The sequence below is a fragment of the Acanthochromis polyacanthus genome, chromosome 9 (assembly GCF_021347895.1).
Source record: "Acanthochromis polyacanthus isolate Apoly-LR-REF ecotype Palm Island chromosome 9, KAUST_Apoly_ChrSc, whole genome shotgun sequence".
Classification (NCBI taxonomy): domain Eukaryota; kingdom Metazoa; phylum Chordata; class Actinopteri; family Pomacentridae; genus Acanthochromis; species Acanthochromis polyacanthus.
In genome coordinates this window covers 2,622,977-2,637,867 of record NC_067121.1, presented here as the reverse complement: position 1 = coordinate 2,637,867, position 14,891 = coordinate 2,622,977, and the positions used below count along the sequence as shown (strand labels likewise).

The window sequence follows — 14,891 nt, the reverse complement described above, 5'->3', positions numbered from 1 at the left end:
TCCATGGATGTAGAAGATAATCACAGTTGCAACAAACATCTACCTGCTGCTGCCGAACCAGTCATCAGGTTCAGGGGGTGATTACTTTTACACAGAGGGATAGAGGTTCTCAAGAAGTCTTCATTTAAAAACTGTGGTTTATCTCTGTTAATATTCAATAAATATAAATATTAGTTTGAGGATCTGGAACATTTAAATGTGAGAAACATGTTAGTATAGAAGTTTTCTGTAAAGACTTGTTCTGGGCTGAGTGGGTTCTGGAGGTCTGCTGTGTGATGAGACGTTAATCTGAGGACCAACAGACCAAGATACTGGATTATTACACCACACTGGAGAAGTAGAAGGCTCGAGATGGAGCCAATCAAAGTATGTTCTACCTGATCAGCACACATATAACATCTGATGTTGACATCTACTGAACGGTACCACCTCTAGTAATTACAACAGGCTGCTTGATTACTGCCTGGAGATCGACTGCAGCTAGCTAGATCTTCTCCAAGTTTCAACCATGGTAGTGTCTACAGATACGGACCAGCACTTTCCATTTGCCAGACAGATACGGACCCGTACGCGAGTCTTGCGAGTCAAGAAGCTGCTAACCACTGCAAACTGTTGAAAGGTAAGCAAAGGTTAAGGTTAGGGTTAGTGTTAGGGTCAGGTTTAGGGTCCGTACCTGTAGTACCGATGCTACGGGTCCATACCTCCAGCATCTACCGGGAGTCACGTGACCAGATCTCGCGTATCTGATTGGCAAATGGAAAGTACGGGTCCGTACCTCTAGCAACTACCTTCAACCATTGTAGTCAATTTGATCACAGCAAACAGTAGCTCTCTGAAAATGTTCATTAAAGATTTCCTGGTTGTTCTCTTCACACTGCACGCTATTCAGCAATCACACTTGCAGTTTCTCCAGGAATTCCCACCTAGTTTGGAGTCATTGGTGTCTCAGATGTTGAGGTTCTGGGTTCCTGATCCAAAGACTGAGGCTTTAGTGCTGCTGGGTTCCTTTCTTTTCCACGGCTGAACCTCTGACAGAACAACAAACGAGGACAAGCACAGAACCCAGAGAACACCAGGGTGCTGTCATGAAGGCTTGTCCTCCAGTAGACATGTAAACACAGTGAAGGTGGACGTAGCTTTGGTTGTGGTTCCTACAGATGCTAACTGGATCGTTGTCTTCTTGGTGTGTTTCAGGCATGGCAGATTCTGGGAATGACTCAGGCTGAAAACGAGAATGAGCAGGCCGCCATCGTGTCGCTGCAGAGGTCAGAGAATTATAAACTAGAACAGACAGATAGATACTTTATTTATTATTAGATAGATACTTTGTTTATTATTAGATAGATACATTATTTATTATTAGACAGGTAGATACTTTATTTATTATTAGATAAATAGATACTTTATTTATTATTAGATAGATAGATACATGCTGTCTCGAGAAGTGTTCTCTGCCGTGGACGTTTTTTCCTTTAATGCTTTTTAACAGTCAGATGTGGTGTGATTTAGTTTTTTCCTTTGGCAAGAATTTTAAAAAGCATCTCTTTCTTATACAAGTGAAAACAGATTTCCACTAAATAATGTCAGTAAATATAAACCATAAACTAGTGATTCCATCAGTGTTCTCCTCCTTCCAGTCAGGATCTAGTAGATGAACCTTCAGGTCCATCATGGATCCTGTTGGTCTCCATCAGTCTGAACATCTGAACTTTCGCCTCCTTCTTCTTTATAAACTGTTAAACTCTGTCAGGTTCCTCAGGGATCCTGACCTACAGAACCTTTCAGGTCCAGACTCTAGTTCTCAGCTGGATGGAGGTCTGGACTCCTCCAGAACTTCTACCTTGTTGTCTTCAAACATCTCTGAGGATCTTTGTCTGTTTGCTTCGACTCATCATCTGGATGGAAAATTGATCTTCTCCACGTCTCAGTTCTCTTCAGACTGCATCAGGTTGTCCTCCAGGATTTATTTACCCTCTGCCTTTACCAGCCTTCCAGGGCCTGCTGCTGAGGAACATCATGATGCTGCCTCCACCGTGTTTCACATCATGATGGTGGCCTCTCTAATTGATCTCTTTCTAGTAACTCCTTTAGAGGAGTCATAGGTGTCTTGGTGGCCTCCCTCTCTATTCTCTTTCTCCTTCAGAGGAGTCATAGAGTCTTGGTGGCCTCCCTCTCTATTCTCTTTCTCCTTCAGAGGAGTCATAGAGTCTTGGTGGCCTCCCTCTCTATTCTCTTTCTCCTTCAGAGGAGTCATAGAGTCTTGGTGGCCTCCCTCTCTTGTCTCTTTCTCCTTCAGAGGAGTCATAGGAGTCTTGGTGGCCTCCCTCTCTATTCTCTTCCTCTTTCAGAGGAGTCATAGAGTCTTGGTGGCCTCCCTCTCTTGTCTCTTTCTCCTTCAGAGGAGTCATAGAGTCTTGGTGGCCTCCCTCTCTAGTCTCTTCTCCTTCAGAGGAGTCATAGAGTCTTGGTGGCCTCCCTCTCTAGTCTCTTCTCCTTCAGAGGAGTCATAGGAGTCTTGGTGGCCTCTCTAGTCTCTCAGGTCTTGAGGACGTCCTGCTCTAGTCAGATTTATTCATGTTCCATCTTCCTTCCATTTCTTCATGATGGATTTAACTGGACTCTAGGAGATCTTCAGGAACTTTAAATGTTCTTGTATCGTCCTGACTGATGCTCTTCAATAACCTTTCCTCAGAGTTTCTTGGTTCTTCAGTCTTCGTGGTGTACTTCTATCCAGGAGTTCTGATCCACAGAGGGAGGTGAATACTTTCTTTAGATTCTATCCAGCAGGACTCTTAATCTGTCTTTAATTATTTTTTGAATATACAGTTTGTGTGATTTTTATGAAGATAAACTTCATTCTGTCATTAAGTGGTTAATTCATGAGTGTGTCCATGTGTTCACCTGCTGCAGGTGTCTGGAGCTCCGCCCCAACAACCTGCCCGCTCTCATGGCGCTCGCTGTCAGCTTCACCAATGGCGGCATGCAGCGGGAGGCATGCGATGCCCTGCGCCGCTGGATCAGCCACAACCCCCGCTACAGACACCTGGTGCAGGAGGGCCGGAGCCCGCTGCAGGGTTCCCCGCTGCGGGGCTCCCCACTGCAGGGTTCTCCACTGCAGGGTTCCCCACTGCAGGGTTCCCCACTGCAGGGTTCCCCGTCCACACCACGCTGGGCCCGCCACGACTCCACCCCGGCCAGGTACCAGCACCTGAACACACCATCAGTCTGGTCTGAAGCCTCCTGTAGGTCTCAACACCACAGTACCCATGATCCTAGTGGCTGCTGCTAGAACATTCCATTTCAGTTTTTAGTTTGTCCACCAGTTGGATCAAAAAGTTCCTGAACCTGAAGCTTTCTGATTGGATGATAGTCACCTCAGTTTCTTTTCGGATTGGTGGTTGACTTTTCTACTTTCGTCCTCTGAAGCCCAAAATCTTTCAGCAAAACCAAAAACATCTGAACTACTCAGCTCAACTGGTTCTCTGACTGAATCAGCTGAGAAATTTCCAAAACTTATCCTGATGACCGAAATATGTCCAAAATTTACCTTAGACTTTGTCCAAGAGAAGTTTAAACTTGTAGAATCCAAATATGTCCAAAAAAACCCAAATGTTCAAAATGAATCATCTACATTGATTTTTAAAAAATGACTAAAACTTTGTTAAATGACTCACAATTAATGCAAAATGATCAGTAAAATAAATGCAACAGATCCAGAGAACAGAGGAGCAGTGTTGTTGGAGATCCATTCAGCATGGAGAAACATCTACAGATGATGAGCAGAAACATGGAGATATAAAAACATCTACAGGATGAGGAGATGGTAGGAGCTTCAGGAGAAACCAACTGGAGGTTCTTTAAGACGTTTTCCAGAACATCCAGTTGGTTTCTCCTGAAGCTCCTACCATCTCCAGGACCTGGATGACTGAGAACCTCCTCAGAAGTCTGACACTAAAGCAGCAGCCTCATGTTTGTGTATCTTTATGAACATACAACTGTGAACTAAAGCTTCCATTGACTTATAAAAACCATGTTTATCACATCAGTCCTGAGTTTCCAATGACTCCTAGAAGTCTGGATCTTCTGTGATGGAATCATTGAAACATTTCTTTAAAAAAAAACAATCATTTTGAGTCTTTCATAGATTTATTAAAGGTCTTCTGGAAATATGACTAAATCTACTGGGTCATAAATATACAGACAGAAACTTGAATGATCAGTTTTGTTGGTGTAGAAAGTTGTATTAATCTGACTTTCTTAGTTTCATGGCCTCTTAACTCCACCTGAGTGATTAAAATCGACCTCAGCTGCTGACTCCTCTGATCCAGTTTAAATAGAACCATTAGATCCACTCACTACACTCAAACTCTACAGGGGGAAAGTCTGAGAAGCTCAGCAAAGATCTGAAAAACAAGTCAGAAAGTCACTTGGAGCTGTTTGAAAGCAGCTTCAGATTCAGAATAATCTGTTTGTCAGAATAAAGTTCATGGTCCAGTTGTGTTACTGCCACCATCAGGAAGAAAACACAAACTACCACCTGCTGCTGAGAGACCGTTGGTCAGGATGGTCAAGAGTCAACCAGGAACCATCAAAAAGCAGGTCTGGATGGATGAGAAGCTGCTGGAACACAGCTCTCAGTGTCCACAGGGTTGTGGAGGATCCATGAAGAAGGAAGTTCTTCCTCTAGAAGCAGAACCTTAAAGCTCCACTCATCACATGGACCGAGAAAAGAGCTTCTGGAGGAAAGTTCTGTGGTCAGATGGAACAAAAACTGAAGGTGAGGCCTTTAACTCCAAGAATACCAATCCTACCATCAGGCATAGAGGTGGCAGTATCATGTTCTGTGGAACTGGAGCTTCACACAAAGTAAATGGAATAATGAAGAAGGAGGATCACCTCCACGTTCTTCAGGAGAACCTAAAACCATCAGCAGAAGGTTGATCTTGGACACAGTTGGATGTTTCAACCAGACAATGAATCCAAACACATCAGATGTGGTAAAGAAATGGTTCCATCAGGCTGGAATGAAGGTTCTAGAATGAAGGTTCTAGAATGAAGTTCTAGACTGGTCTCCCCAAAGTCCTGACTTAGACCCATCAAGAACCTGAAGAACCAAGTCTGAGTCAGAAAGAAAACAAGTTTAGTTGAACGGCATCAGAATTGGTCCAGTTCAACTAAACTTGTTTTCTTTCTGAGGTTGATAGTATAATGATACCGCCACCTCCATGCTTGATGGAACCACTTCTGTCCAGAGGAGTTAAAGGTAAACCAGAAGACTGAAACCAGAAGAACCGAACTGAGGAGGAAACGGACAAATTCAACCAAATATTAGCAATTCTGTTTGTATGTTTATGATCCAGCAGATGTTGTCGTATTTCAGAAGACCTTTAATAAATCTATGAAATAATCAAAACGATTGTTTATTGAGACAGAGATTCATGTTTCAATGGTTCCATCATGAATCCAGAGTTCGAGGAGACATTAGAAACTAAAGACTGATGATAAACTTGGCCTTTCTTGTGGATGGAAGCTTTAGTTCACATGTATTTGTGTGTCTGTGTGTCCTTATGAACACGTGTGTGTCTGTGTACAGGTGTGAGCTGCAGGACGTCCTGCTTCTGTTCCAGGAGGCGGCGCTGTTGAACCTGGACTGTGTGGATCCGGACCTGCAGACCGGACTGGGAGTTCTGTTCAACCTGAGCTCAGACTTCAACAAGGCGGTGGAGGCGTTCAGTGCAGCGCTGTCGGTCCGACCACAGGTAGCACACTGGAGCTGTTCTGTTCAGAACCTTCGCTAGAATGTTCTGGTTCATTAACACCATCAAAAAGATTTCTTCCAGAACCAGCAGCGACATGAACACAGGGTTAGTTTGTCCAATCAGCAACTGGTCAAATGAACGTTTGAGGAAGATGAATGTCAGGAATATCGAATCCTCATTCTTATCCTCAGCTGAACAAATCCGGAGAGCATGTTTCTGTCTTGAAGGCTTGAGATCCGTAGGATCTCCTGACTGCAGGACCATGATGATGTTGTGATGATGTCATGGTGACGTCATGATGACCCTCTGGTTTGCTCTTCAGGACTACCTGCTGTGGAACCGGCTGGGAGCGACGCTGGCCAACGGGAACCGCAGCGAGGAGGCCGTGGAGGCGTACACCAGAGCTCTGGAGCTGCAGCCCGGATTCATTCGCTCCAGATACAACCTGGGAATCAGCTGCATCAACCTGGGAGCTCACAGGTAACTCTCACCTGTCACATGTAGGAGGACAGTGCAGGAAACACCGGCTGTCTTTCCTGAACGGTTCATGCTTTTGTTGAACCCCTTAAATTATTTCATTTGCAGAATTTAGCACATGAGTATCATCTCAAAACACTTCCCTTAGTGAGAGAAGAGCTGCCAGGTTCTAATGGAGAACCCAACAAACACAAAGTTTCTGTAGAGAAACAGCTGGATGGAACCAAAAGAACCTTTTGCTGGGAAGCGAAAGCTCAAAGTTACACTTCGATAACGTCAGTTAGAAACCCACAGTGATGCTGAGAGAGAAGGAATGTCTCCGTCCAGATCAGATAGAACCATGTGTTCAATACATCTGAAGGTCAGAATCTACAGTGACGTCACATGGGAGACGATGATCTCATACCATACTGTGGTTTCTAAACGATTATTATTATGATCAGTTTATTTAAAAAGGGACCATGTACAATATTAAACATAAATGTTTCCATTTGATGCATTGTACCAGAGTTAGCTTTAAGCTAATTTCCATCTGCAGTCCCTTAGCAGGTCACAATAAAAACATGACATTACAATGTTACAAAAAAGTACATGACAGTGAAACAAAATATTCTACACACACACACACACACACACACACACACACACACACACACACACACATGTTTGTACTTCTATCTTAGTGAGGACATCTATAGGCGTAATGCATTTCCTAGAGCCTTACCCTAACCTTAACCATCACAACTGATGGCCTAAACTTAATCCTTACCCTAACCCTAACCAAACCTCAATTCATACCTGTTCTCTAAAAAGAAGTCTTCACCCTCAAACATGGCTGTTTCAAAGTGAGGACCGGCCAAAATGTCCTCACTTTGTAAAAATGTCCTCACTTTGATAGTTAAATGCAGAAAATGGTCCTCACCATGTAACAAGTACAAGAACACACACACACACACACACACACACACACACACACACACACACACACATGTTTGTACTTCTATCTTAGTGAGGACATCCATAGGCGTAATGCATTTCCTAGAGCCTTACCCTAACCTTAACCATCACAACTGATTGCCTAAACTTAATCCTTACCCTAACCCTAACCAAACCTCAATTCATACCTGTTCTCTAAAAACAAGTCTTCACCCTCAAACATGGCTGTTTCAAAGTGAGGACCGGCCAAAATGTCCTCACTTTGTAAAAATGTCCTCACTTTGATAGTTAAATGCAGAAAATGGTCCTCACAATGTGGCAAGTACAAGTACACACACACACACACACACACACACACACACACACACACACACATACTGTGTCTTTCCATCATTGTGGGGACCTACCATTGACTCCCATTCATATCTAACCCCTAACCCTAACCTTAACCAACACCAAAACAATGCGTAACCCTAAAGAAACTTTTTTGCACTTTTACTTTTTTCAGTAACAACAACATGGCCAAGAAAACACTGTTTCCCCCCGTGGAGACCTCATTTTTGGTCCCCACCGTGACGCTAGTCCCCACTGAGATAGATAAACTTGCACACACACTCACACACACACACACACACACACTCTCTCTCTTAAAAGCCCACATGTACACAGTCACACATAAATGACAATTGAAAAGACATTAATAGTTGCAGTTCTGAGTGCTCTTAAGCAGGTTTTTCAGTTTGTTTTTAAAACTGCTGATAGAACTACAGGTCTTAATGTCATCAGGCAGGGCATTCCACTGAGCCGTAGCTTTTACAGAAAAAGATGACTGTCCAAAGGTGGTGCGTTGAAAAGGTATTGCACAGTCAGTGGTGGAAGATATCCTTGTGGATTTAATAGATTGTGCCGAGCGATACTGAACGAACTGTTGCAGCAGAGGAGGGGCCAAACCATTTAAATATTAAAGTCAAGACACATATTTGAAAATAACTTAAAATTTTCAAAGCTCAGAAGATGATGCTTTTCTAAAATCCCGCACTGGTGATGTTGCATTGATTTTTTGTCCAGGATTTTCAAAGTCTGTTTATAAAGAGACTCCAGTGGTTTGATGACCACCTGCCCAGCTTGTCCCCAACATGTGATACAATACGACATGTGGGACAGGATCATAGCGTGCATAAATGTCTTTGCAGCATCCACAGATAGACAGTCTCTAATGTGCCGAAAGTTTAACAGATTATATTTATAGTTTTTGCAAGGTTTTTCATATGTGACTTCAAATTTAGATTAGAATCCAGCATTATGCCAAGATATTTAAACTCACTCACGATTTCTATTTTTTCAGTCCTAATTAAAATGTCAGCGCTGACGGACTGCTTTGTTTTGGAAAAAAAACATCCCTTTTGTTTTGGTAACGTTGAGGCTGAGACATGACTGATCAAGCCACTCTGTAATCTTTCCCAAAGCGTTCGTTAGTGTCTCAGCTGCTAACTCTGCAGTTTTTGCACAAGTATAAATGATCGTGTCGTCAGCATATATTTGTAGGTCTACACCATGGCACACCTGCGGAAGGTCATTGACATAAAGACTGAATAACAGAGGCCCCAACACAGAACCTTGGGGAACACCCATGGAGCACATAACATTGTCTGACAGAGAACTGTTAACTTTGACACACTGTAATCTGTCAGAAAGATATGAAGACATCCATTGTAGTTCTCCAGGAGAAAAATTTAATTTTGAGAGTTTTGATATAAGGACTTTGTGATTAACTGTATCAAAGGCTTTTCTGAGATCCAAAAAAACAGCACCAACCACCCCTTCTTTATCGAATTGAGATTTTATCTGCTCTATTAGATAAAGTGTAGCTGTTTCAGTGGAGTGATTGGACCGAAAACCAAACTGCATTGCATGTAAGCCAAAGTTACTAGTGTCAAGGTAGGATATCAGCTGTTGGGCTATAACCTTCTCAGCAATCTTGGACAATACAGGCAGAATACTTATGGGCCGATAATTACAGGCTTCATGGCGATTTCCAGACTTAAAAATCGGAGTGATAATTGCTTTTTCCATGCGCTGAGAAAAAGACGTTGTGAAAGTGATAGATTAATTAGGTGAGTGATAGGTGGAACAAGGAAATCACTGTTTTTTTTAATAAACATGGTGTCTAACTGCTAGTTGTCCTTACATTTTGATTTTTTTAAGGATGTAATTATTTTACTCACTTCGTTAGCATTTGTGAGGGACAGATCAAAGCTTCCTCTTTAACATTCACAGGTACAATATCCACTTCCCTATGTTTGAAATTCTTCCCTAGTTCATATACTGATTCAAAAAACAACAATTTAAAGTAGCAGCAACAGTCCTTAGTTAATTATTTTGTCCTCCCAAATTATAGTTTGATGTCACTGCTAGACTGTGTGTTCTACTTTCACCTCATATCCTGTCCAGTGACATCACGTACTGGACTATGACCTCACATTCTGCCCTTTGACATCGCATACTATCTATGACATCACATATTAAAGCATGACATCGCATACTATCTATGACATCACATATTAAAGCGTGACATCGCATACTATCTATGACATCACATATTAAAGCATGACATCGTGTACTATCTATGACATCACATATTAAAGCATGACATCACATATTAAAGTATGACATAGCATACTACCTATGACAAGTCATCACAGCAGGTTGTTGTACAGAATGTGACCTGGTACTGTGGTGTTGTAGTTGTGCTCTGACCTGGTTCTGGTTCTGGTTCTGCAGGGAGGCTGTCAGTAACTTCCTCACAGCTCTGAACCAGCAGAGGCGGACTCAGCGCTGCAGCCACCAGCAGATGTCGGCCAACATCTGGTCAGCCCTGCGAATTGCCATCTCTCTGATGGACCGACCCGAACTGTTCCAGGCCGTCAACATCGGGGACCTGGACCTGCTGATGAGGGCCTTCGACATGGCTGACGTCTGAGTCCGGGCTTCAGAACCAGCGGACCACAGTGGAGACAATTTGGTTCAAAACCAAAGACACGATGAAAATCCTTTGCAATATAACAGCACAACCCTTTAGCTTCGTGTCCACACCGAGCAGCGCTCTGTGGAGCTTCATCTGCAGATCCTCTAACGAGTCCTACATGGTTCAGACTCACCTTTAAAACCAGGCCTTACAGCCGTCAGCCATCCAAATATGAATTTAAAATGTTTTCAGTCAAGTAAAGCACCACTTCACTGCTGCCGGCCGAGTCTGAGGAGCTTCAGAACTTCATGTCGTCAGACCTTCAGACCTTCAGACCTTCAGGAAGAAGCAGCTTCTAAAACAGCTAGAGTTCCAGTCAGACAGAAACAGGTTTAACTGAAGCAGTGGTTCAGCCACATGCTAGAAGGAAGTCTGTTTGAATTCCTCCCTGATAGATCCAGTGTTGGTTTGTCTTCACTAACTCATCAGTACAGCAGTCCATCAGTGTTTCACGCTGTGTCTGCAGCAACATAAAGCCTCAGAGCTTTGTTCAGCTTCACACGTCTCATATTTCCTCTTTCTCAATGTTTTTTTTCTTATTTGAGTCAAATGACAAAAAGCAGCAAATCGCTTGACAACACCTGAAACGTCCTTGCCATGGAATAAATGGAATAATGAAGAAAACCCCAAACACTGAAACCCTAACCCTCTGGGTCCCTCTTTGGCTTTTCCTTTCAGTTTGTCCTGCAGCTGCAGTTAAACATCTGTACAGCAGAGTCAGTTAAACTCCCAGACTGCAGAGGACTGTGGGTGAGAACAGCAGGACAGATGTGCGTTTGGTCCATCATATCTGAACAGACGAGGTGTTCACTGTCGTACTGATGAGTTAAACTGGATCTATGAAGATGTCTGGTGTTCACGTTGTTCTGTTTGTTTCATTCACCTGTGAACCACAACTGATTTTATGTTTAGATTCGCCCAAACGCTGTCAGAGATGTTTAGGTTTTTTTTAAATTTCGAGGCCGAAACTAAACTCTGATAGCCTGAATTAAAACTCAGTATAAATGAGAGTTAAAGGTAAATGTTCATCAACCTGATCTCAGGTGAGGATAAAAACAGAACAGATTCCTGCAGGAAAATAAAGCACTGAACATTACAAAGTAGGGACGTTGATTATCAGTTCACTGGTTTTACTGATTAACAAATATATTATTTATTAAGGCAAGAGAAGAAGGTCATGGTGTCAGTAAATGTAGATTGGCTGTAGTTCCTGGTTGCTCCACCAGGTGGAGCCTCTTCCTGTTCAGTCCTGTAGGTGATCAGAGGAGGCGTCACTCAGACTACAGTTAAAGCAGAGAGTTTGGAGAAAGTCAAAAACCTGATTTAAATCCGGTTTCTATCCCGGTTGAAGTGTTTTTGTGCAGCGCTGCTCTGCTCCCAGTGCTCCAGCAACACTCCCTGGAAGTCTTCTTCTGTAAAAGCATCCAGCACCATCAGCTATGGCTGCATTTAACTGTTTTTATGGATTTCAGAGTCTTTGTCTATAAAATCCGATTGAAATTTGGCCACTGTCTGCTTCATGCTAGAGTTTTTGTGCAGCGCTGCTCTGCTCCCAGTGCTCCTGGAACACTCCAGTATCCAGCACCATCTACTAGCGTGTGTTTGGCTGTTCTGAGGTGTATAGGTCAGAAACTGCACCTATAGACATCTCAAATCTGATGACTTCTGTGGTTGTTAATTACCTCCAACCAGAGCTGATGTGAGAATGTGCTTCCTACATCACCTTTTAGTCGTAGGAGCTTGATGAGAAACTAGCCGGCTCCTCTGGACGTTTCTTGAAACATCTTCCAGAGAAGTCTGGCTGGTGACCAGGACCTGGATGAGTTCAGCAGCAGTGGTCACCATGACAAAGACTGGTGTTAGAATGAAGGACGTCCAGCTAGCTGCTTCTCTGCTTCCATGTATCTAAACTGTGTGAATTTAAACTAAAGACATCCTGATACTTTTAGTTTTTTTCCTGTTGCCCTTATTTCAACCCGAGTTCTTGAATATTTACAAGCCGCTGCTGTTTACCTGATAATGCACACTAAAGTTCTTTACAGTTACTGAAATAATCCCGTGTATCTGCTTGACAGAATATCTGTGCAGCATTAAAATAACCTGCATCCTGCCTCCAAGCTGTTCCTGATCGTTCTGCAGGTGGAACCTCGTAAAGTTCGGTTTCACTGACAAATACAGAATATTTAGGATTTTACAGATTTAAGTTTTCCTGCCAGAGCTCAGAGACGGAGGAGGAGTTCTGGTTTGTTTCTTCCCGTCTCTTTAAACCTTTGAAGCCATAAACTTTCATCAGATGAACTTTGAGCAGGATGTAGAACTCATGAGAAGCTCAGAACTCACCTGTCAGGTGTTTTATCTCCTCCTGCAGGCTGAGAGAGGAACAGCAGCAGGTTTACTCTCTTCATCAGGCCCTGAAACGGTGAATTACAATCAGTATTATTAGAATTAGAGGAAATGTGAGACGTGAAGGAACTCCACCTGCAGGAAATGTTCCGTCATGGAAGTAAAATGAAACTAATATTTCATCTCCTGAAGCCTCGTTTTTCTCCACAGCGCCACCGAATGTTGTGGATGATTGCAAAAGAGGAAAACGCAGTTTAATGTCACACCCAATACAAGTTTCTGTCAAACTACTGATAGTTTCAAAGCATTATTTCACCCAAATCATACTTTTTAAATTCAGTTTGACTTTGTTGCTAAAAGTTGGATTCTGGGCAAATTACTGAGCAGTTTTTTGACAAGAATTTAACCAAAAAAGACTCTTTATGTCAAAATGAAAACAGATTTCCACTAAATAATGTCAGTAAATATAAACCATAAACCAGTGATTCCATCAGTGTTCTCCTCCTTCCAGTCAGGATCTAGTAGATGAACCTTCAGGTCCATCATGGATCCTGTTGGTCTCCATCAGTCTGAACATCTGAACTTTCTCCTCCTTCTTTATAAACTGTTAAACTCTGTCAGGTTCCTCAGGGATCCTGATCTACAGAACCTTTCAGGTCCAGACTCTAGTTCTCAGCTGGATGGAGGTCTGGACTCTGACTCCTCCAGAACCTCCACCTTGTTGTCTTCAAAACATCTCTGAGGATCGCCTGGATGGAAAACTGATCTTCTCCACATCTCAGTTCTCTTCAGACTGCATCAGGTTGTCCTCCAGGATTTATTTACCCTCTGCCTTTACCAGCCTTCCAGGGCCTGCTGCTGAGGAACATCATGATGCTGCCACCACCATGCTTCACATCATGGTGGTGGCCTCTCTAATTGATCTTTCTAGTAACTCCTTCAGAGGAGTCATAGAGTCTTGGTGGCCTCCCTCTCTAGTCTCTCAGGTCTTGAGGACGTCCTGCTCTAGTCACATTTATTCATGTTCCATCTTCCTTCCATTTCTTCATGATGGATTAACTGGACTCCAGGAGATCTTCAGGAACTTTAAATGTTCTTGTATCGTCCTGACTGATGCTCTTCAACAAACTAGACCTCCTCCTCCATCTCAGAGTTTCTTGGTTCTTCAGTCTTCATGGTGTACTTCTATCCAGGAGTTCTGATCCACCAGAGACATTTTCTGTTTTTTTCACCGTGCTTTACATCATGATGGTGGCCTTCCTCATTAATCTCTCTCTAGTGTCTCCTTCAGGAGTCATCAGCATCTACAGATAAGCAGATCCTGGTTCCGTCCTCTCACTCTGACTGTCCTCTCTTTAATGCTTGCTGCTCTTTACTGATCCTCTCCATTAGGTGGCGCTCTCATGAAAAACGATGTAGATGTGGTCCTAAAAGTGCCGCCTCTTCTGCTGCAGATTCCTGCTGCTCAGTGAAACACCGCTAGAAAACAATGATGTCTGTACAAACCGCCTGCAGGTGGCGCTCAACATCACATAAACAGCTGCTGTTCCAGTGTCTGCCTGCTGGAGGCGCCACCTTCCTGTTCCTCTAAAACCTCTGGTGTTCTGTTGGTTTCTGTCTGTTGCCTCTCAGGGGAACATTTTTCATTATAAAAGCTGCAGATCCACGTATTTATCACGCTTTAAGTATTTAAACCACATTTTAATCCGAGTAGCAGAACTACGAAGAAACAAACGTTTGTCATGAGTCTGGAGGTTCTTTCAAAAATGTTTCATCTTCTTTTCTGCTCCTGATTCTCTCCAGCTGCTCTCAGTTCAACAGACTGAAACAGCCAGAAATAAAACAGGAGGACTTCCAGCTGATTCTTCTGACAATGGTTTGAAACCCCTCTGACTGCACCTGAGTTTACTGATTATTACTCATTTACTGATAAACTTCAAATCTTCAGCAGAAAGACTGAAAGCTGTGAATGTTTTCTGGTTTTGATTCAGTCGGTCTGTTGAACTGTCAGAGTCTCTGGTTTAGTTTTAATTCTGTCCATCTGTTGAGAAGATTCACAGTGGCATCAAGCTCCTGACTGGTTGATCAATAAGATGATTGGTTTGAACGGATGCGTGAATCTTTCTCGTTGATCCTGTTTTCTTCTGTTCTGCATGTTTCTGCCTGTACAGACAATAACCACATTATTAAACAGAAGCTGAAAGTGTCTCTGATTCATCTGAAATGTGTGTTTAATATCAATATTAATCAAGTTTATTGATCAGTTTGAGCTTTTAAGGCACGAGAATGAACTCACTGCTGAATGTGTAGTGACAGAGTTCAGCCACAGGGTGGCGCTGCAGGTCTGACTC

At 42.9% G+C, this 14,891-nt stretch overlaps 1 protein-coding gene across 1 annotated transcript in view; it reads left to right on the top strand.

Moving 5' to 3' along the window:
* LOC110963064 (PEX5-related protein-like) overlaps window positions 1-14,746 on the top strand; it is a 58,790-nt gene extending 44,044 nt beyond the window's left edge. The window contains 5 exon segments of the mRNA XM_051953815.1: window positions 1,195-1,265; window positions 2,911-3,198; window positions 5,594-5,759; window positions 6,082-6,239; window positions 9,954-14,746. Of these exon segments, the coding sequence (XP_051809775.1) occupies window positions 1,195-1,265; window positions 2,911-3,198; window positions 5,594-5,759; window positions 6,082-6,239; window positions 9,954-10,152 (882 nt within the window). The 3' untranslated portion in view covers window positions 10,153-14,746.
* The last annotated feature ends 145 nt before the right edge of the window (window positions 14,747-14,891 follow it).